We start from the raw sequence: 21784 nt of genomic DNA, 5'->3' as shown, positions 1-21784 counted from the left end.
TATCGATTTTGAAGAGGTGTCTTGTGGGTGAGAACATCTGGGATTTGATCAAGATGAAGCATCTGATGACTGACACAGGCATGACTTTAGAACCTTGGATGACTCATACTTATTAGCAACCTTATAATTTGGGTTGTTGTTATAGACAGTGATGTGGCAAACGGTTTGCCGGGCGAACATCTCTGGGGGGTTTACTACTTCCGGGTCGCACTGACCCGGAGTAGTACGCCTGCACTGCCGGGCGGAGCACGTCCTAGATCGCGCTCCTGTTGCCGGGCACTCTCTGCGCATGAGTTCATGACGTTCATGATGTCGTTCATGACGTCACGCACATGCACAGAAAGTGCCCGGCAACAGGAGCGCGATCTAGGACGCGCTCCGCCGGGCAGCGCAGGTGTACTACTCCGGGTCAGAGCGACCCGGAAGTAGTAAACCCCCCAGGGATTCAGAGGTGTTCGCCGGCGAACAGTTCGGGAACCGTTCGCCACATCTCAAGTTATAGACTGTCTTTAGTGTGGGGCACAATGTTTGTAGTGTCGAAACACCCAGATGCTTGCTGATGCTGAGTTAGTAGCGCTGGAATATAAAATAGTAGTGACTGTGCTTATACTATTTTCAAGAAGTTGGAGTGTCTTTTTTGTTCTTTTTTTTTTCCTCAGAGTCTAGCCACAGCTTATGAATGGCCAACCATATTGATAGGCTTCATCACCACGCTCTTGGTCTTGGGCATAGAATATCCTCATGTTTGCCAATCTGAATTATATTTTGTAATATTATATACATTTAGGAAAGGAGAGAAGAGTCGTACCAGAAAGGAAAAAATAGAGGGAAAGTGTTACCTTCTAAGAAGAGGAAGGTAGTAGGGAAACAGAAGGAACTGAAATGAAAGTGTAGGAAAGTGTTCTTGTTTAGAATAGTATGGATAATTTTTGAGTTTATCTGAACTTTGTCCATCTGTTTTGTTCGTTAGAGATAGTCATTGAGGCATCCAAGGGGTATGAGTACTCTATCATGAGAAACTCCTTAAATCTGATGAGCCAACTTGATACTGTAGGGCTAGTGTTGTTGGTACCCCCAATGCACTACAATTAGTTTCCTACCCACCAAGGTTGAAAAAATGAAAAGGTCTTTACCTAATTCGGTAGTGGATTGAAAGCGCTGGCCAAAGATTGCTCCTACCATATTGCTTTGTTGATCCTTTTGACATCTCTAGAGTAGACTGCCACAACTGTTATAAAGATTCTCTCTTCTATTACCCAAGATCAGCTACCAAGTCACCAATCCTCTCCTGAGCGACAGAGACATTTTTCCGACATTGTACATGATGCTTCCTAATGACCACATCCGTTATGTAGCCATTGTAAACTGCCTTGAATACTTTGGATGGAACTGGGTCGGGATTATCACTCCGAGCGATGGAAGCGGGGAAACGGAATTACACGAGCTCAGAAAACTCATGACCAGTCGTAGAATATGTATTGAATTTGTTGTTTACTTAACTGATGGTAAGAAGACCACCAGGCAGAGAATGGCTCTCCTTGACAATTCCACAAGTGAAGTAATAATAGTATGCGGTCTCTTTTCCTCAGACTATGTTAAATACATAGCTGAATCAGAAAAGACCCACCATAACATTACTTTTATCTTAAATGAGTCATGGAGGACCAATGTTAAATACCTCACACGCTACCCATCCTTCAATTCCAGTTTACTCTTCCTGTTTTCTGATGAAATTGTTCCTGGTCTCAGAATGTTCAGCAATAATCGAAACCCTTACCGGTATCCAAACGATCCATTTCTGGAAGAGATTTGGATTAAAGAATTCCACTGTCTTTCTTCCAATACAAAGAGAAACATCTGGGTGTCCAGATTATTTAATCTAACTGATTTTACTAATTGCACTGGAATGACGAAGGCCCTGAGAGACGTGCATCCTCATAGCGATCTTCCCATGTTATACTACGCATATACTGCAGTTTACTCTATGGCTCATTCTTTACAAAAACTGCTCCTCGATAAAAGAACATCTGAAATTCATGGATTAAGGCAAAAAGTAACTTGATTTTTTCATCAGTAATTTTGGTATTATTGTTCTTTGCATAATAAATACAGAGCATACATGAGGTGCTTTGGTAAATAAGTTAGTTATATATGATTTTTTTTACTCAGGAATGCACAGTTTGTAAAGACTTAAAGAAAGCCCAAGGTGGGCTTGAAAAAATAAAAAAAAGTAGGCTACCTGATCCACAGGGCTGGGTGGATCAGGCAGCTGCAAAAACCGCCGTTCCCATGGCTCACTTTCACTTCCGTGACCTCACGACGCTGCACAGAGAGACTGTGTGTCTCTCATAGCGTGAAGGGAGGCGGGAAGCAGCAGGAGGTGTGGCCAGGGAGAGATGCCCCATAACAGCTCAGGAAACCCTGTAGGAATGTCTCTGGCAGGCGTTTTAAACAGGGAATTCCTCTCCCCTATGTTTACCTAGTAGTTTGCAACAAATCTTGTAGCTAAACTCGGGGGGGGGGGGGGGGGGGAGCAGAGAGCAGCGGTTGGGGAACACAGAGCCATGTCAGTAGGCAGAGAACACGGCTCTGTGTCTCATCTGCCCCTCGAAGATCCACCTTGGGTTCTCTTTAAACTATGCATGTGCAGAATGCTCCCAGCTACAGGAGCCCAATCAAGGAGGCACATGACTAGGACTACGCATGCGCAGTTGGCAATCATTTAAAAACTGTTAGCACTGTGCACACTGGAGGGGATGGAGAGGGTTCCAAGGGACCTGATAAACTGTGGAGGTGTGGAACACACACTAGGTACTTGAAACTCCATTCCACTCTCCCCCCTCCTCTTCTTAGAAAATTAATTATAGTAGCCTGAACGGAGGCCAGCTAGGGTTGAATTATTTAAACATGTCCGATCACCTTCCTGTCTCAAGGTACTCATACATCTAGCGCCGTCTTGGCAGCCAATCGACCAAGAGACAGATCCCTCTCTGATTTAATCTAAATGGAGAGAGATCTTATGGATGAAATAAACCTGCAGGCCAATTCCCAATCAATTTCAGCATTAAATATTTTGGGAATCAGCCTAGTTACGCCACCTTGCTGCCCCTTGCCATGTCTACAAAATGAAGATGAACCCCCCCCCAGCAACCACAAAAGAGGGAGCGTGTGTCAGGAGGAGTGTGGAGACAAAGACAGCTGTGGACACTGACAGGTAAAGTATTCATACATGTGCACTGGGGTGGCACATTTTACACTGGGGGGGACAAGAAAAAATTCAATCAATTATATTCATTGAATTGGACAATCGACCGCCAAGTCGAGTAATGTATGGATACCTTTAGGCAATGCATTTTGAATGAAGTACATTGGGAACAGACCATAACTGTTTTATGGGACAAGGGCAGCATCACACTGGTAAAGACAGAAGGCAGGCATGCTTTAAAATCTCAACTTAAGCTTGATCATCTACAGTCAATTTTCTTGCTCTTATTTTCTCAGACTTTTTTTTTTATGAGAAATTGGAATTCAGAAATCAGAAAGCAGAAATCTGATTTACCACAACTCTGTAATTTTAGCCCAATCATAGTATTTGGAAACATTCGACCAATCAGAAAATGCACAATATTTCTGCAAAAATCGGATTACCACAGTAATTTCAGAACAATCAAGAGATTCAGTGTTTCTGATGTTTTGATTTCTGATCTTTTTGTAATTTTTTTCCATTCTCTGATGCAAAATAAGATGACAAATAAAATACTTTCCGGGAAATTGGAAAATCGGAAAAATTGGAATTTTCACAGAATTGGAAATGGGTATTTCTGACTATCCCTAAGAGAGAGAAAGTGAGAGAGAGACTGCTTAAGCAAAAGACAGCATGGGCCATATGCAAATAACTTTTTCTTCTGAGTTTTCTCCTAGGAGAACTTTTTCATCTTCAATTTAAATTAACTTTTTAGCACTTTGCAATGGAAACAGTACCAAAAAGTTGGTGGAAAGTACTATAAAAATGACCAACCTTGTGTCCATAATGTTGTTGTTCAGTGATGATTGCAATGTGCGAATTACGATTATGCAAAATATTGAGGAAAACTTTGCCGGTTTGGCCATACGTAATTGTGATTTGAAATTCAGTTGATTTTGTGTGATTCATTCCTAAGTTCGCAAAATTTCATGTCATTTTTTTTTGTCAAATTTAGTGGTTAATAGCAAAGCCACAAACATGCTATCATCACCAAAATTGCTACATATATTAAGAGGAAGATTGGGAACAAGTAAAAAAAAAAACCTATAAAAAACATTGTAGTTTTTGAGAAAATAGATTTGAAAATACAAAGGAAACATGGCTTTTAAACTCAGAAAAATTACAGTTTAAAAAACATTTTTACTTTTCATTTTTAAAATCAATTTTCTACAAGGTCTTTTTGAAAAAGAAAGTTTTGACTTGTTGCCACTATTCCCCTTAAAGGAACACTTAAGTCATGCAAAAAAAAAAAAATAGTTTTACTCACATGGGGCTTCCACCAGTCCCCTGCAGCTGTCTGGTGCCCACGCAGTCTCCATCAGATGCTCCCGAATCAGTTGATTTCGGCGCGTGGCTCTGAGAGCCGAGCTCCGAAACTGGGCGCCGTCATAGCAGCAATGCCAGACTGCGAATGCGGCTGCCAGACCACAAATTACATCTCCTTCCGAGTTGCGACAACTCGGAGGGGGAATAGTATTTAACGCGGCAGCAGGGAGAGCCATCATTCGGCTCTCCCTGCGCCGAACTGAAAGGCGCCGATATGACATGCACCCAGACGCTCCTGTCTCCCGCCGGCAGCCACTTCCATTTTCAGCGACAGGCACCGACAGGCTGGGAACGCGAGTGATTCTTCGCGTTCCTGGCTGCAATAGCAGTATAGAGGGCGCTATTGCGGCCAGGAACGCAAAGAATCACTGGTATTCCCAGCCTGTCGGCGCCTGTTGCCGAAACCGGAAGTGGCTGCTGGCGGGGACAGGAGCATCTGATGGAGACTGCGAGGGCACCGGACAGCTCCAGGGGGCTGCTGGAAGCCCCAGGTGAGTAAAACTCATTTTTTTTGCATGACTTAAGTGTCCCTTTAACACATGTAGTAATTTTTGTGATGGCAGATATGGGGGCTTTGCTATTCACTGCAAAGTTGACAAAGTTGAGAAGCCACTGATTTAGAAAGGAATCATCTCAGAAAGGAATCGATTCTTCCACAGTCAGCATATTAATTTTTAATGGATTTCAGCAGGGAATCTATTAAACATCTATCGAACTGCAGCATTGCCATGTTCGATGCAGCTCAATGCTATGGCCTATAGGTCTAATACCACTCATATCCCACCTTTAATCAACACAGATTATTCATCATGTCTGATTGATTCCTTTGCTCTATTTTGGTCAACACGTGCTATACCTGTTGTTAGGAAGAAAAGCAAACAATAAAAAAATCATTTTACTTGTTTTTCTTTTGCGTGTGTGTAAATTGAAATCGTCCCACGGGATGTGTAAAAAAACCTGGTAGATGGCTGTATCAATATTTACTGCCAGTCAATAGATTAGTGCAGGTGTTGTATAAGTAAAAACAGTTCCTGCTTTGTGTTACTGATTATTCAGCAAGGTGGAAGTTTTTTATTCTGTTTTCCCTTTTTTTTTGTGTAAGATGAACAGTTATATCAAAAAACTTAATTACAAAGATAAAATTGGGAAAAATATTTTCTTGAATGCCAAAGGGGAGATACCCAGGAACCTGCATGTAGAAAACTGGGTTATATTTCGAATGAAACCTCGTGATCAGATCCATAGAATAATAGTTGGCTGGTATGAAGGATCATTAGAAGAAGGTATGTGGGTCTACCCTGGAGATAAAAACATGAAATGGAAAACAAACACAGTAAGTCAAATAACATTCCATTGTATGATTGATTATAGTTTTATATAGTTATACAGTATAGTTTATATATATTTTTTTATAGCCCGTTCATACTTTGAGGGGTGCAAAACAGGGCAGACTGTGTTAAAAGTGAACTAAATAAGGCCCAGTGTATGGAAACTCGTGGAGAAGTATGTAATTAATTTGCTAAGCTCTAAAAGGGTTTGAATTGTTAAAGGGGAACTTCAGCCTAAACAAACATACTGTCATCAAGTTACATTCATTATGTTAATTAAAATAGATAGGTAATATAATCTCTTACCCACCCTGTTTTAAAAGAACAGGCAAATGTTTATGATTCATGGGGCTGCCATCTTTGTCATGATGGCAGCCATCTTTTTGGTTGAAAGGAGGTGACAAGGAGCAGGAGACACAGTTCCAACTGTTCTGTGTCCTGATTACCCCTCCCAGCTGCACACGCTAGGCTTCAAATGTCAAATTCAAAATGTAAAAAAAAAAATTGCAACAAAACAGCAGAACGAGAACAACAAAATCAGAAATCCCATCATGCTTTGCACAGCATCAGGGGAAAAAAGCCCGGGCAGTTTTCTTCTGTGCAGCTAAAAATGAGGCTTGTGTAAGAGAAACAAAGTTCTGATGCTGTGAAACTGTTAAAGAAACACCAGGCCTTTTCAGTGCTGCTGAGTCGATTTTTAGTCCGGAGGTTCACTTTAAGATGACATTTTGCTTTAGCATATGATCATGTCCAGCAAATCATAGCCTTGCAAATCCACCTTCTCATCAAACTGTTTAGATTTTCTCTAATAGTCTTCATACTGACAAGTATAACTTTTAATCACTTGCTGCAATGTGGATGCATTAAAACATCCTGTTTGCCCCTCTTAGCTGCAAACAGGATGTCTTAATGCATTGCTTGCTTCTTCCGTCATCATGCATGCCCAGGCATGCTCCCTCTGCGGGCGTCCCATCGAGACTTACTTATCTGTGATTGGTGAGCAGGAACGTGTGCTCCCTGAGCCAATCAATGAGAACGAATAATCATGGCTTCAGCGAGAATTATTTATTTTAATGAAAACGCAAACACTTCTGATGTGCTTGAACTCTGTTCAAAATACACAGAATAAAGTGTGTGGGGACGTCTTGTGGTAAAAAATAAAATTACATGACACTATACTATTATATACATAAATAATTACATTAAAAATACATTAACCCTTTCTGCCCTCTTCCCCATCCCCATAATGACCAAAATAAAAAAAAGCCAACATAACAGCATAACAGCAGTTAAAAAAATTACATAAACCTTAGGGACTCAGCTTTCTTAATATGTGTATCATGAAGGCATTTTACTGTTTTTATTAGCAGATAAGGGTGTGTAATTATTAATAGAGAACAGTGAGAAAACGAAAAACAGAAAAAATAGACCTTTATTTCCAATTAATATAGTGTTGCCAGACATTGTACTAGGGACATCATTAAATGTTGTCATAGCCGGGACAAATGGGCAAAGAAAATGGGTGTTTTTATCAATATTGTTTATTTTGAAGCTATTGTTTTTCCCTTTAAAATGCATAGCAAATAAATTAATTGCTGAAAACAAGTATCACCCACAAAAAAAACCTAATTTGTGGTAAAAAACAAACAAACAAACAAAAAAACACCATGATGTTGATGTAGATCATGTAGATCATTTAGGTGTGATAAGAAGTGATAAAGTTCTTATTGAAGAATGAAAGGAGCGCTTGACAGGTGAAAACTGTTGTTGGTGGGAAGTGTAAAACAGCCTATGGAGTGACGTGGTTACAGAAAGAGGCTTTTAAACAGAAATTATCTGTAACAGTGAGTTTGTCCCCTAGTCTTTTCCGTCCCCCATCCTTCACGTCCCACCTGGCTTTCCACCATAGGATATCCCACCTGGTACTGTTTTTTTCACCAGCCTGCATGTCGGGTTGACTCTGCTGTGAGTGGCGAGTTTCTCCTACTGACAATATATCAACTGTAGCACAAAATCAGAAATATATGCCATTACTGGTGTGAATTGTAGTATACAGTATGGCAGGTGTACGACCCTTGCTGCAAAAGACTTCTGCACATTACAATGGGGCTTCCCATAAAACTGAGAATATTTTGAATGTTTATTACAGAAAAAAACACACCTTATTTAAGGAATTTAACACAAAGTATACCCTAAATAGAAAAGTCACTAAAACTTAGTTTTTAATTTAGTTCCATTTAAAAAGGACCAGATTTGCTGACCATATGGTAAATAGTGATACAATGGACTGGAGGCGGCGTTTTTGGTCAGAGGACCATCCTCCTAGTTCACATTCGTATTCATTATAACCCTACACCAAACTCAACATGTTTCATTTCCTTAATTGAAAACTTCGTCAGGAGTGGAAAGTGTCCTAGTGATAGAATAACAAAGTGCTCAAAATAACAAATACATCATAAAAATCAAATTTCTACAATAGATTAGCAAAGTAATAGAGTAACAGCCACTACCAGCAGCCTGCTGTAGAAATGCTAACCTATTGTAGAAATGTGATTTATTTAGGGTATACTTTGTGTTAAATATTTTGAATGTTGCCAGACATTTTAGACAGGTGCATTCCGGTGACATTTGTTATTTCAGGGAGTTGAGAGAGTTATCTGCCCAGTTAGATGGGGGACACTTATACTGTACAAAGCTACTATTGTGAGAAGCATATTGGATCCTAACGCTGGGCACTTGTGTCCCGGGTGGACTGAATGCCAGGAGGGACCTGAATCTTGTTTGATGATATCCTTTTGTCATTTGTATTACTTGTGATTTTAATTGATTTTGTATTACGAATATATCTGTAAAGGGTATTACTTTCCATTTTTTATATGCCTATGGGTGTGTCTCAAGAGCTTAGATGCCTGTGGGTGTGTCTCAAGAGCTTAGATGCCTGTGGGTGTGTCTCAAGAGCTTAGATGCCTGTGGGTGTGTCTCAAGAGCTTAGATGCCTGTGGGTGTGTCTCAAGAGCTTAGATGCCTGTGGGTGTGTCTCAAGAGCTTAGATGCCTGTGGGTGTGTCTCAAGAGCTTAGATGCCTGTGGGTGTGTCTCAAGAGCTTAGATGCCTGTGGGTGTGTCTCAAGAGCTTAGATGCCTGTGGGTGTGTCTCAAGAGCTTAGATGCCTGTGGGTGTGTCTCAAGAGCTTATATGCCTTGCTGGATGTCTGTATATTTGGGCTATGATAAAGGTATAGTCCGAAACATGTTAGCCATGTTATGCTGTACCTGATTGCGTAATAAAAACCTTTGGACTTGTGCTACTACCTGGAGTGTGCGGACTTCGTACTGAACTCAAACAGTTAATATGTTCCATCAACATAAAAATATATGCTAATAAAACTGTTCAAATAATAATTATTATAAAAAAGGGTGAGGAACAGATTTAAAATAGCAATGTGTCAACATCTAACCCCATAATTGGCTGAATATTTAGAAATGTTCTCATCTCTCATCATATGTCCACTGTTTTTGTAGAGTATATAAAGATCTTAAAGGGAACCTGAAATGAATAAAATTATTTAAAATAAACACCTGTAAATGAGTATTACATACTTACTTAGCCATCAGAGGCGCTTGACCCAGCTGTTGATCTTCTTTTGTGTTCTCCATCCTTGATTGCCTGATGAAGCGGGATATTGGCCCGAGAAACGCGTTGCACACTTGGAGATATTGTAATAAATTTTACTGTTATTATAATAACGGCTTATTTGTCCGGTCATTATTACCTGAGGGAGGTGAGTCCACCCACTTCCCTCCTTTTAAACGGATTTTAATTGCTTTTATACTTTGTTGGCGCCTCTGTTTACCTGTTTTTAACGCTCACCTTGCCCTCAGTTCCTCTTAGAAGCTCACCATTTTCTTCTAACAGTGATCCCTTTCAGTTCTGACAAGATTTCAGTTGCTGTCAGCTATAGATCTGTTGTTTTCAGTTATATTATTATTATTTGTATTTATAAAGCGCCAACATATTACACAGCGCTGGACAATAAATAGGGATACATACATTGTAACAAGGGGTGACAGACAGAGAGATAGCAAACTGTTATACAGCATAGCACAAGATTATACATGCAATCAGGGCAGTGCAGTTTCTAGGTTAAAATGCACCCAGGGCGAGGGTGTAAAAATTGCGCCCCCCCCCCGAGCAAGGTATGGGTGCCCGCAGTATAGGTTAGCCAGGTCTAGTTGCACTTAGTATAGGTCCCCCCAGTATAGGTAGCCAAGAATAGGTACCCCAGTATAGGTAGCCAGGCATAGGTGAGCCAGTATAGTTGCCCCCGCTATAGGTTAGCCAGGTAGGTGCCTCCAGTATAGGTAGCCAGTATAGTTGCCCCCAGTATAGGTTAGATAGGCAGGTGCCCCCGGTATAAGTTAGATAGGTAGGTGCTCCAGTACAGGTTAGCTAGGTGGGTGCCTCTAATATAGGTAGCCAAAATAGTTTCCCCCAGCATAGGTTAGATAGGTAGGTGCCCCCAGTATAGGTTATTTAGGTAGGTGCCTGCAATATAGGTAGCCAGTATAGTTGCCACCTGTATAGGCTAGCTAGGTAGGTGCCCCCAATACAGGTTAGATAAGTGCCCCCAGTATAGGTTAGATAGGTAGCTGCCCCCCAGTGTAGGTTAGATTAGGTAGCTGCCCCCCAGTGTAGGTTAGATAGGTAGCTGCCCCCCAATGTAGGTTAGATTAGGTAGCTGCCCCCAGTGTAGGTTAGATTAGGTAGCTGCCCCCAGTGTAGGTTAGATAGGTAGCTGCCCCCCAGGGTAGGTTAGATTAGGTAGCTGCCCCCCAGTGTAGGTTAGATAGGTAGCTGCCCCCCAGTGTAGGTTAGTTGGTAGCTGCCCCCCAGTGTAGGTTAGATTAGGTAGCTGCCCCCCAGTATAGGTTAGATAGGTAGCTGCCCCCCAGTATAGGTTAGATAGGTAGCTGCCCCCCAGTGTAGGTTAGATTAGGTAGGTGCCCCCCAGTATAGATTAGATAGGTAGCTGTCCCCCAGTGTAGGTTAGATAGGTAGCTGCCCCCCAGTGTAGGTTAGATAGGTAGCTGCCCCCCAGTGTAGGTTACATTAGGTAGGTGCCCCCCAGTGTAGGTTACATTAGGTAGGTGCCCCTCAGTATAGGTTAGATTAGGTAGGTGCCCCTCAGTATAGATAAGATAGGTAGCTGCCCCCCTATAATGGAGGGGGGAGCCGGAGCCGCGGGGAGGGCAGCCCGACCTCTCCCTTCCTCTCCTCTCCCGGACCGCCCTCCTGCTCCCCCCTCCAGACTGCAGAGTAATGCGCAGGGAGCGAAGTATACAACATACCTCCCTGCGTTCCAAGCCCTGCTCTCTCGCCGCCGGTCTCTTCCTCTCTGCCTATGCGATGATACACACGCTGCTTCCGGCTAAACAGGAAGCAGCGTGTGTATGCCCTCCCCACGGCTCCGGTTCCCCCCTCCATTATAGCGCCCTCCCAACAGCGCCCCGGGCGGCGGCACGCCCCGCACGGCCCAAGAAACGGGCCTGAATCAGGGTATAAAATGCATTTTACAGAGACCCAGCAAATCAAATCTGAATTAGTCCATGAGAAGGGTGTCATTGCTGGAGTAGTAAAGTTAAGAAGGACACACTAATGGAGGGGGGAGGACCTGCCAAGGGCATACAATTTAAAGGGTGGAGGAAGGACACATAAGGTAGGACTGTGGAAAAGGTGGTTGACTGAGAGATGCTGTCAGTTATAACTGAACAGTTGCTGCCAGTTATAACTGAAAGGACAAATGATGAGAAAGTTAATATTACAGTTTAACAGTGTGCTGACCTGGAAGCTGTTACTAGGTCATTGCTATTTTTAAAATGGAGGAAAAGAATTCCATCGAGCAGAGTGGATAAACAGGTCGTGGGAGAGGAGAAAAGGATTGAGGAGTAGGCTACATGAGAGGTAAGTATGACAGGTGTATGTTTATTTTAACTTTTTATTTTTAGTTCAGGTTTTCTTTAATCTCCAAAAGATGCAGATATTTAGCAGACTGCTGTACAATTGTTATGTTCTAACTACATTTTTATCTGCTATTTCCCCATATAAGAGACCAGAGTCTCGGTGCAATAAGAAGTGCCTTCCTGGATACAGGAAAGTTCCAACAAGAGGGATCCATTCCTGCTGCTATCATTGCGTCTCATGTTCCACAGGGGAGGTGACTAATGTAACAGGTGAGAGATGAATAAACCTTTAAAGTAAACCAGAGATCTAAAAATAGCAAGAACTGATACTTACCCTGGGCTTTCTCCAGCCCTATAAACACATCCCTCGGTGTCCTCCCGCGGTCTGCCGTTCAGCCGCCATCAGCCCCAGTAACTGGCTCAGTCATGTTAGTCTGAGTCTGCTGTGTATGCACTAGAGGTCTGCACATGTGCATAAGATCAAGACTGAGCCAGTTACCAAGGCTGATTGCGGCTGAACGGCAGACCGTGGGGGGACGCCGAGGGACTCAGACGTGTTTATAGAGCTGGAGGAAGCCCCAGGTAAGTATCAATTTTTGATATTTTTAGATCTCTGGTACACTTTAAAGCAAACTTAAGCTAATGCTTCTCCAGGGCAACCAATCACTCTCATGTTATATAAACCAACTAGAGATGGCTCGAACCTCCGATTTCCGGTTTGCGAACCTCGAACCTGAACTTCCGAAAAAGTTTGCGGACCTGCAAACTTTTCGAACCACAATAGACTTCAATGGGCAGGCGAACTTGAAAAACTACAAACACTGTTTCTGACCGCAAAAGTGATGTAAAAGATGTTTCAAGGGGTCTAACACCTGGAGGGGGGCATGGCAGAGTGGGATACAAGCCAAAAGTCCCGGGGAAAAATGGATTTGACGCACAGCAGGGTTATAATCCCTAAAAGGCAGAAATTACATTGCATTGCTAAACTGGAGACATAAAGTGCTTGAAAACATCTTGCGTGTGTACACATGGATCAGCAGGTAGTGTAAGTAGTGCTGGGCCTAAATTACGCATTAGCGTAATTACGCATCGTAACTCACTACAAATGCACCGTAAGCGTTACGTGTAAGGTTACGGTATTACACATAATTAATTACACGTAGACCGTAAGTTACGTTATTATGCGTAACAAATTACGCGTAAGACCGTAAACTCCTATTGCAATTAAACAGTCTGCCGTAATCGCGTAATATTACGCTCCCGTATAATATAAAAAAGCCGCTGACTTTAAGGGCTAATTGCAAAGCCCCCTTAAATGCTAAGAGCCTCAAATTTGGAGAATATCATAAGGAGATCAGAAGGAATAAGAGGAAATTTTTTTTTTTCCAAAAAGACCTTAAAGTTTTTCAGAAAATCGATTCTAAAGTTTCAAAGGAAAAATGTATACATTTAAAAACCCGCCGACTTTAACGGTTAATAGCAAAGCCTGCTTAAAATTTAGGAACACCAAATTCCCAGGGTATATTAAGGGGATCAGTGGGAATAAGAGGAAAACATTTTTTTTCAAAAAGACCTTATAGTTTTTGAGAAAATCGATGTTTAAGTTTCAAGGGGAAAAATGTCTTTCAAATGTGGAAAATGTCAGGTTTTTTTGCACAGGTAACAATAATGTATTATTTTCATCGATTCACCCAAGTGGGAAGAGTTTTACTTACTTTGTTCTGAGTGTGGGAAATATTAAAAAAAAAACGACGTGGGGTCCCCCCTCCCAGACCTCTTTAACCCCTTGTCCCCCATGCAGGCTGGGATAGCCAGAATGCAGAGCACCGGCCGTGTGGGGCTCCGCACCCTGACTATACCAGCCCGCATGGTCCATAGATTGGGGGGTCTCGGAAGGGGAGGGGCAGCCAAGCTTTCCCCTCCCCCTCCGAGCCCTTGTTCAATCCAAGGACAAGGGGCTCTTCTCCACCTCCGATGAGCGGTGGAGGTAGAGGCCGCGATTTCCTGGGGGGTTCATGGTGGCATCTTGGAGTCCCCTTTAAAAAGGGGTCCCCCAGATGCCCACCCCCCCTTCCAGGAGTAATGAGTATAGGGGTACTTGTACCCCTTACCCATTTCCTTTAAGAGTTAAAAGTAAATAAACACACAAACACTTAGAAAAAGTATTTTAATTGAACAAAAAACATAACCACGAAAAAAGTCCTTTAATATTCTTAATTAACCATTAATACTTACCTGTCCCTTTAAATAAATGATCCCTCGCAATAGCCTCGGAAATGTTCTATCAGTTACAATGTAACAACGTTATTACAATGTAACAACTTTGTTACATTGTAACTACGCCGCACCCGACGTCACTCGCCGCTCAGCCGCCACATACACTTACGCGTCCTTGCAGGACGCTAAGTCCCCGCCGGCTCCCGCTGTCCACCCCGCCCACATCTGTCACCCACATGTCACCCACATGTGGGTGACATGTGGGTGACATGTGGGAGAGGCGGGGAGGGCAGCGGGAGCCGGCGGGGACTTAACGTCCTGCACGGACCCGACTGAGCTCTGAGCTATATAGCTCAGAGCTCTCTAAGCATCTTTGAATTTGGGCTCCAAGGAGCCCCATTGGTCCTTAGCAGGCCAATGGGGTTCCTTCAAATCAGAAGGAATAGGGGGCACACCTGGCTATCTATAGGGGGCACACCTGGCTATCTTTATCGGGGCACACCTGGCTATCTATAGGGGGCACATCTGGCTATCTAAAGGGGGGCACATCTGGCTATCTATAGGGGGCACACCTGGCTATCTATAGGGGGGCACATCTGGCTATCTATAGGGGGGCACACCTGGCTATCTAAAGGGGGGCACATCTGGCTATCTATAGGGGGCACACCTGGCTATCTAAAGGGGGGCACATCTGGCTATCTATAGGGGGGCACACCTGGCTATCTATAGGGGGGGGCACACCTGGCTATCTATAGGGGGCACACCTGGCTATCTATAGGGGGCACACCTGGCTATCTAAATGGGAATGGGACACATCTGGCTATCTATAGGGGGGTACACCTGGCTATCTATAGGGGGCTCACCTGGCTATCTAAATGGGAATGGGACACATCTGGCTATCTAAAGGGAGGCACATTTGGCTATTTGAAGGGGAGCACATCTGGCTATCTGGACAAGGGAAGGGGACACATTTGGCTACATAAATGGGGGGTAAGGGGGGCACATATCGCTATCTTCAAGGGGGAGGAGGGTATATCTGGCTATCTAAACAGCATTTGTACATTTGACTCCACCCATGACCACACCCACATTCTGATGTGTGGCCACGTACATTTAGCCCAGGTGTATGTGTGTGTGTGTGTGGGAGGGGGGGGGGGGGGGTTTGCAAAAACTGTCTTCATCCCCAGGTGCTGAAACCCTAGCAACGCCTCTGTACATGATAATCATGTCACCTCTTAGAACTTAGAAGTTTTTTTTACAAGCTAAATAAGCCCAGTTTGTCCACCTTTCTTGGTAAGTGAGACCTTCTATCCCTCTGATTATTTAGTTGCCCATCTGTTGTAGTATATCCTTTCTATAGTGTAGTGCCCAAAACTGTATACCATACTTCATATGTTGCCTCACAAGGACTTTTGTACAGAGGGAGTAGTATACTAGAATCTTGTGATTTTATTTCCCGTTTTATGCATCACAGAATTGTATTTGCTTTAGCTACTGCTGCTTGACATTGTATACAATTACTTAACAGTGCAAAAAAATTAGAACAAAAAAATGGAAATCGGAAAAATGGAATCTTGTGATTAGTCAAAAACTACCACAGAAAAATTCTGTATTCTCTGATTCAAAGTCCTGTGATGAGCTAAAATTATCAAGTTGCGGTAAATTGGATTTCCGCAGAATTTTTCAATTCCACGGACTCTGAATGAGCACCCCCTACTTTAATGAAGTGAATGCCGATATCTGGAGCTTGGCTATATAATAGTGTTGCAAAATTACTTTGAGGTCTATGGTAGTGCCTAAGTTAACAAACGGGGTATACGGCCAAATTACCTTTTTTGGATGACAGAGACTAATATGACGTTTCCTGTTTAATTTTAGATAGTGAGAAGTGCCAGAAGTGCCCCGAAGAAAAGTGGCCGGATGACAGAAAAGTGAAATGTGTTCCTAAAACGTATGACTTTCTCTCGTACGAGAAGGATATTTTGGTTCTAGCTTTTTCAGTAATTACAGTGATGTTTTCAGCTGTAACGATATTTATTTTGGGAGTTTTTATTTATTACTGGGACACTCCAATAGTAAAAGCCAATAACCGGACTGTGAGCTTCATTCTCCTGACCTCCATCCTGCTGAGCCTCCTCTGTGTCTTCTTGTTCCTCGGACGTCCTGTGGATATAACCTGCATGCTGAGACAAGTATTATTTGGAATGTTTTTTACCATTGCTGTGTCCTCCATTCTGGGCAAGACTCTCACTGTCTGCATTATCTTCAAAGCAAGCAAACCTGGAAGCTCCTGGAAGAAATGGCTCTCAGTCAAAGTGTCCTATTATGTGATCTTGACATGTTCCTCCATCCAATGCCTGAACTGCATCATCTGGTTGTCCACCTTTCCCCCATATGAAGAGCATGACATGCACACTTATTCAGGACAGATCATCATTCAGTGTAATGATGGGTCAGTGCTTAGCTTCTATTCAGTTTGGGGTTACATGGGGTTTCTAGCAGCTGTGAGTTTTCTCCTGGCTTTCATAGTGAGGACATTACCGGACAGCTTTAATGAGGCCAAGTACATCACGTTTAGCATGCTGGTGTTCTGCAGTGCCTGGATTGCCATGATCCCGGCCTATCTGAGCACCAGAGGGAAATACATGGTGGCTGTGGAGGTATTCGCCATCTTGACCTCCAGTGCTGGGATATTAACCTGCATCTTTTTCCCCAAAACTTACATTATTATTCTTAAACCTGACCTCAACTGCCATAAAGACATGTTAAAGAACAGTAAAAGTCCCGATCACAATTAAAACATTGGTATGCTAGAATCTAAATATAATCATCAATGACAATCTATGCTTTGGGAATTGCATGTCTTTATGCAAGAAGTTTCTGTTGCCTTAGACTCTGATACTATGAAGCTCCATCATCTTAACCCTCCTCAGCTCTTTCCTGTGATTCATTAAAGTAGATCCGAGATGAACTTTTACTCATTGCATAATTGTGTTCCTTTCCTATTGTTTATAGGGCATTCCTCAAACCAAATACTTTTTTGTTTTTGTTTTCCCTATAAACTAAACAAGCCACGCCCACAGGTTTTCAGAGAGACTTGGCAGTAGCAAGGGTTCATGGGAGCTCAGTCGGGGCAGGAGGAGGGGGAGGTGTTACTAGCCAGATTTTTCAAAGGCAGAGGGGAGGAGGGAGGAGGGGGGGGGGTTAGGTTTTTTTTCACAGGCTGAGTGCTCAAGATGCAGATAAGCCTGCCTCTGTGTAATGTTTACAAACAACATGGCTGCTGTCATTGTATCACAGGAAGAAATAATCATTTTCTATAGAAGCTGTTTGCAGCTAGATTTGCTGTGTAAACTATCTAAACTTTAGATAGGATAGATAGACAAGTTACTTGTTATAGTTAGTTTTTCATCTCGGATCCGCTTTAAGAACTTTGAGGTTGATTCACTGTGCTTACTATGTATTTTTCACTTGAACTGTAAGGAGAGCTAATACATGAGATAAACAAATAAGGAGAGGTAATCGATGAAAAAAAAAGATAAAAGGCGCCTGATCCAATTCACTTGTTCTCTTAAGTTTTTTCCTAGGAGATAATTTTTCATTTTCTGTTTAAAATAACTTTTTAGCAGTTGGCAACTAAAAAAGTACTACAAAGTAGTTGAAAAAGTACTGTCAAAATAATTCGGAGTTTTTTCTTGCTTACCGGCGATTTAAAAGGCATTTTATTGATAAGATGTGAAAATATCACCTAGTAGAACATTTAAGGCCCACAGAACGAACAACATTTTAGGGAACAACCAGGAAACCATAAACCGTTGGTGGGTACAGGGTGGGTGGGGAGACACATGAGGCTCTCCAAGGATTCATCATGTTGGATCTTTGCATGTGCTCATCGTCCCTCCCTGCCGCCCAGCAAATAAACCTACAAGTCATCAACAAGAGACCGGTGATGCAGATGTACAGCGTCATAGCTGCTCTGTTGCCTGGCAGGGATCTGTAACCGATCCCTTGGGAGAAGAGCTCAAGAGAAGATCTTCAGGTGAGTATGTAGCTTTGGAGATACATTGAATTGGATTGGGCCAACAGAGAGTCAAATAAGGAGAGATAAATCATGAGGTAAGTCATTTAAAGAGAGATAAATTGTGAGTTAATGAGTAAGGTGAGATGATTCAACAGAAAAGCTTTGTGAATCAGCCGCATTGCTTCTTACAGAGTGTGGGCCCTGCAAAGATACTCTAGGCATCTGGTTTGGGAGACAATTGTCTTACTTACCTCATGATTTATCTCTCCTTATTTGACTATCTCTCTGTTAGGCCAATTCACTTCATCTCCAAAGCTACATAGGCCTCTATTCACTGAGATCATGCTGGAGATAAGGCAAGAGAAAACTTATCTTATCTCTTCATTCCTTAAGTTACCTCCTCAGTAGTTATTTTCACACTCAGTTAATAAACAGCCTGTCTTTAATTCTGGAGTTATTTTAAGGATTGGAGAGTTAACTTAAAGACAGAAGAGTTAAGTTTAGGTTTGCCTGAGGTAAAATGTTTCCTGAATACTACATGCCTTATCACCATGGTGATCACTCTAGAGATGTTATTAAAGACAGGAGATAAGCTTAGTGAATTGAGACCATAGTCATACTCATAAAATCCAGCAAAGGACCGGCACCACTCCAGTGTATTATACATCAGAAGCAACAACAGACTGCTGTTTCGGGCCTTCCATAGGCCTTTGTCAAGTTGCACTTTGTGCAACTTGACAAAGGCCTATGGAAGGCTGAAACAGCAGTCTGTCATTGCTTCTGATGTATTATTAAAGTATTTGAGCTATAATACACTGGAGTGGTGCCGGTCCTTTGCTGGATTTTTTTATTACGACCCCTTGGTACTGGGGTTGGACCTTGGCACACATTTTTGTTTTTTGAATTTCATCGGTGCTCCTGGATCTATTTTTGCATATAGTCATACTCATACTAACGTTCATTGATAATCCATAGTAGAGTTATTGATATAAACTGTAAACTGCAGTAATTCTTACACTATTAATGGTAGGGTTCTCAAACTTTGCACAGTTGGTCCACGGGTGACTGGCATTAATATTCAGAAAAGTGGGAGGAGCCTACAATAGCCAATCATAATTCACCTATTGATTTTCAAGGAGAATATTTACATTGCTGCCATTCTTGCACTGTTAATGGCACAAGCCTCAAACCTGGTACAGTTGGTCATTGGGTGACTGGGGTTCAATTTCAGAAAGGGGGTGGAGCCACAAACAACAAATTAGATTTGCTTCATTCCAATGCAAATTATTGATGCCAAACACAGCAAAGCTCACAAACTTGGTAATTGAGTAATTGATTAATTGTGTGTGAGGATTAGAAAAGTGGAGCGTATAAAAGCCAATCAAAATCCATCCATTGATTTTTAAGGGGAATATTTACAGTGGGTTGCAAAAGTATTCGGCCCCCTTGAAGTTTTCCACATTTTGTCACATTACTGCCACAAACATGAATCAATTTTATTGGAATTCCACATGAAAGACCAACACAAAGTGGTGTACACGTGAGAAGTGGAACAAAAATCATACATGATTCAAAACATTTTTTACAAATCAATAACTGCAAAGTGGTGTGTGCATAATTATTCGCCCCCCCTTTGATCTGAGTGCAGTCAGTTGCCTATAGACATTGCCTGATGAGTGCTAATGACTAAATAGAGTGCACCTGTGTGTAATCTAATGTCAGTACAAATACAGCTGCTCTGTGAGTGCCTCAGAGGTTGTCTAAGAGAATATCGGGAGCAACAACATCGTGAAGTTTAAAGAACACACAAGACAGGTCCAAGACAGGTCAGGGATCAAGTTATTGAGAAATTTAAAGCAGGCTTAAGCTACAAAAAGATTTCCAAAGCCTTGAACATCCCAAAGAGCACTGTTCAAGCAATCATTCAGAAATGGAAGGAGTATGGCACAATTGTAAATCTACCAAGACAAGTTCATCCACCTAAACTCACAGGCCGAACAAGGAGAGCGCTGATCAAAAATGCAGTCAAGAGGCCTATGGTGACTCTGGACGAGCTGCAGAGATCTACAGCTCAGGTGGGAGACTCTGGCCATAGGACAACTATTAGTCATGCACTGTACAAAGTTGGCCTTTATGGAAGAGTGGCAAGAAGAAAGGCATTGTTAACAGAAAGCATAAGAAGTCCCGTTTACAGTTTGCCACAAGCCAAGTGGGGGACAGAGCAACCGAGTGGAAGAAGGTGCTCTGGTCAGATGAGACCAAAATGGAACTTTTTGGCCAAAATGCCAAACGCTATGTGTGGCAGAAAACTAACATTGCACATCACTCTGAACACACCATCCCCACTATCAAATATGGTGATGGCAGCATCATGCTCGGGGGGTGCATCTCTTCAGCAGGGACAGGGAAGCTGGTCAGAGTTGATGGGAAGATGGATGGAGCCAAATAAAGGGCAAACTTGGAAGAAAACCTCTTGGAGACTGCAAAAGACTTGAGACTGGGGCGGAGGTTCACCTTCCAGCAGGACAATGACCCTAAACATAAAGCCAGGGCAACAATGGAATGGTTTAAAACAAAACATATCTATGTGTTAGAATGGCCCAGTCAAGGTCCAGATCTAAATCCAATCGAGAATCTGTGGCAAGATCTGAAAACTGCTGTTCACAAACGATGTCCATCTAATCTGCCTGAGCTAATGCTGTTTTGCAAAGAAGAATGGGCAAGGATTTCAGTCTGTAGATGCAAAGCTGGTAGAGACATACCCTAAAAGACTGGCAGCTGTAATTGCAGCAAAAGGTGGTTCTGCAAAGTATTGACTCAGGGGGCCGAATAATTACGCACACCCCACTTTGCAGTTATTTATTTGTAAAAAAAATGTTTGGAATGATGAATGATTTTCGTTCCACTTCTTACATGTACACCACTTTGTATTGGTCTTTCACGTGGAATTCCAATAAAATTGATTCATGTTTGTGGCAGTAATGTGACAAAATGTGGAAAACTTCAAGGGGGCCAAATACTTTTGCAACCCACTGTAATTGCTGCCATTCTTGCACTGTTAATGGCACAAGCCTCTTGCACTGTTAATCACCTGTACCTGGTACACTTGGCCATTGGGTGATTTGGGTTCAAATTCAGAAAAGGGTTGGAGCCACAGCCAATTAGATTTATTTTATTTCAATGCAAATTATTGATGCCAAAGACCGCAAAGCTCACAAACTTGGTCATTAAGTAATTAAGTAATTGTGTGTTAGGGTTAGTAAAAGAGGGTGGGGCCAACACCAGCCAAATACATACCCAGGCAACGCCGGGCGTCCAGCTAGTATATACAGGATCTTCTCAAAAAAATTAGCATATTGTGATAAAGTTCATTATTTTCTGTAATGTACTGATAAACATTAGACTTTCATATATTTTAGATTCAAATACACACAACTGAAGTAGTTCAAGTCTCTTATAGTTTTCACTAGCTGATTGCCCGGCGTTGCCCGGGTATGTATTTGGTTGGTGTTGGCTCCGCCCACTTTTCTAACCCTAACACACAATGACTCAATGACCTAGTTTGTGAGCTTTGCATTGTTTGGCATCAATAATTTGCATTGAAATGAAACAAATCTGATTGGCTGTGGCTCCACCCTCTTTTCTGATTTTGAACCCCAGTCACCCAATGGCCAAGTGTACCAGGTTT

General features: G+C 42.3%; 1 protein-coding gene across 1 annotated transcript in view; it reads left to right on the top strand.

Moving 5' to 3' along the window:
- LOC137525046 (vomeronasal type-2 receptor 26-like) overlaps positions 1-16873 on the top strand; it is a 40863-nt gene extending 23990 nt beyond the window's left edge. Inside the window, exons 3-6 of the mRNA XM_068246197.1 lie at positions 1262-1505; positions 1590-2053; positions 5673-5853; positions 15954-16873. Of these exons, the coding sequence (XP_068102298.1) occupies positions 1262-1505; positions 1590-2053; positions 5673-5853; positions 15954-16873 (1809 nt within the window). The remainder of the gene's footprint in view (positions 1-1261; positions 1506-1589; positions 2054-5672; positions 5854-15953) is intronic.
- Positions 16874-21784: the final 4911 nt, after the last annotated feature.

Source organism: Hyperolius riggenbachi, chromosome 1, assembly GCF_040937935.1.
Source record: "Hyperolius riggenbachi isolate aHypRig1 chromosome 1, aHypRig1.pri, whole genome shotgun sequence".
In the NCBI taxonomy this organism is placed as follows: domain Eukaryota; kingdom Metazoa; phylum Chordata; class Amphibia; order Anura; family Hyperoliidae; genus Hyperolius; species Hyperolius riggenbachi.
This window is presented reverse-complemented; position numbering and strand designations above follow the sequence as displayed.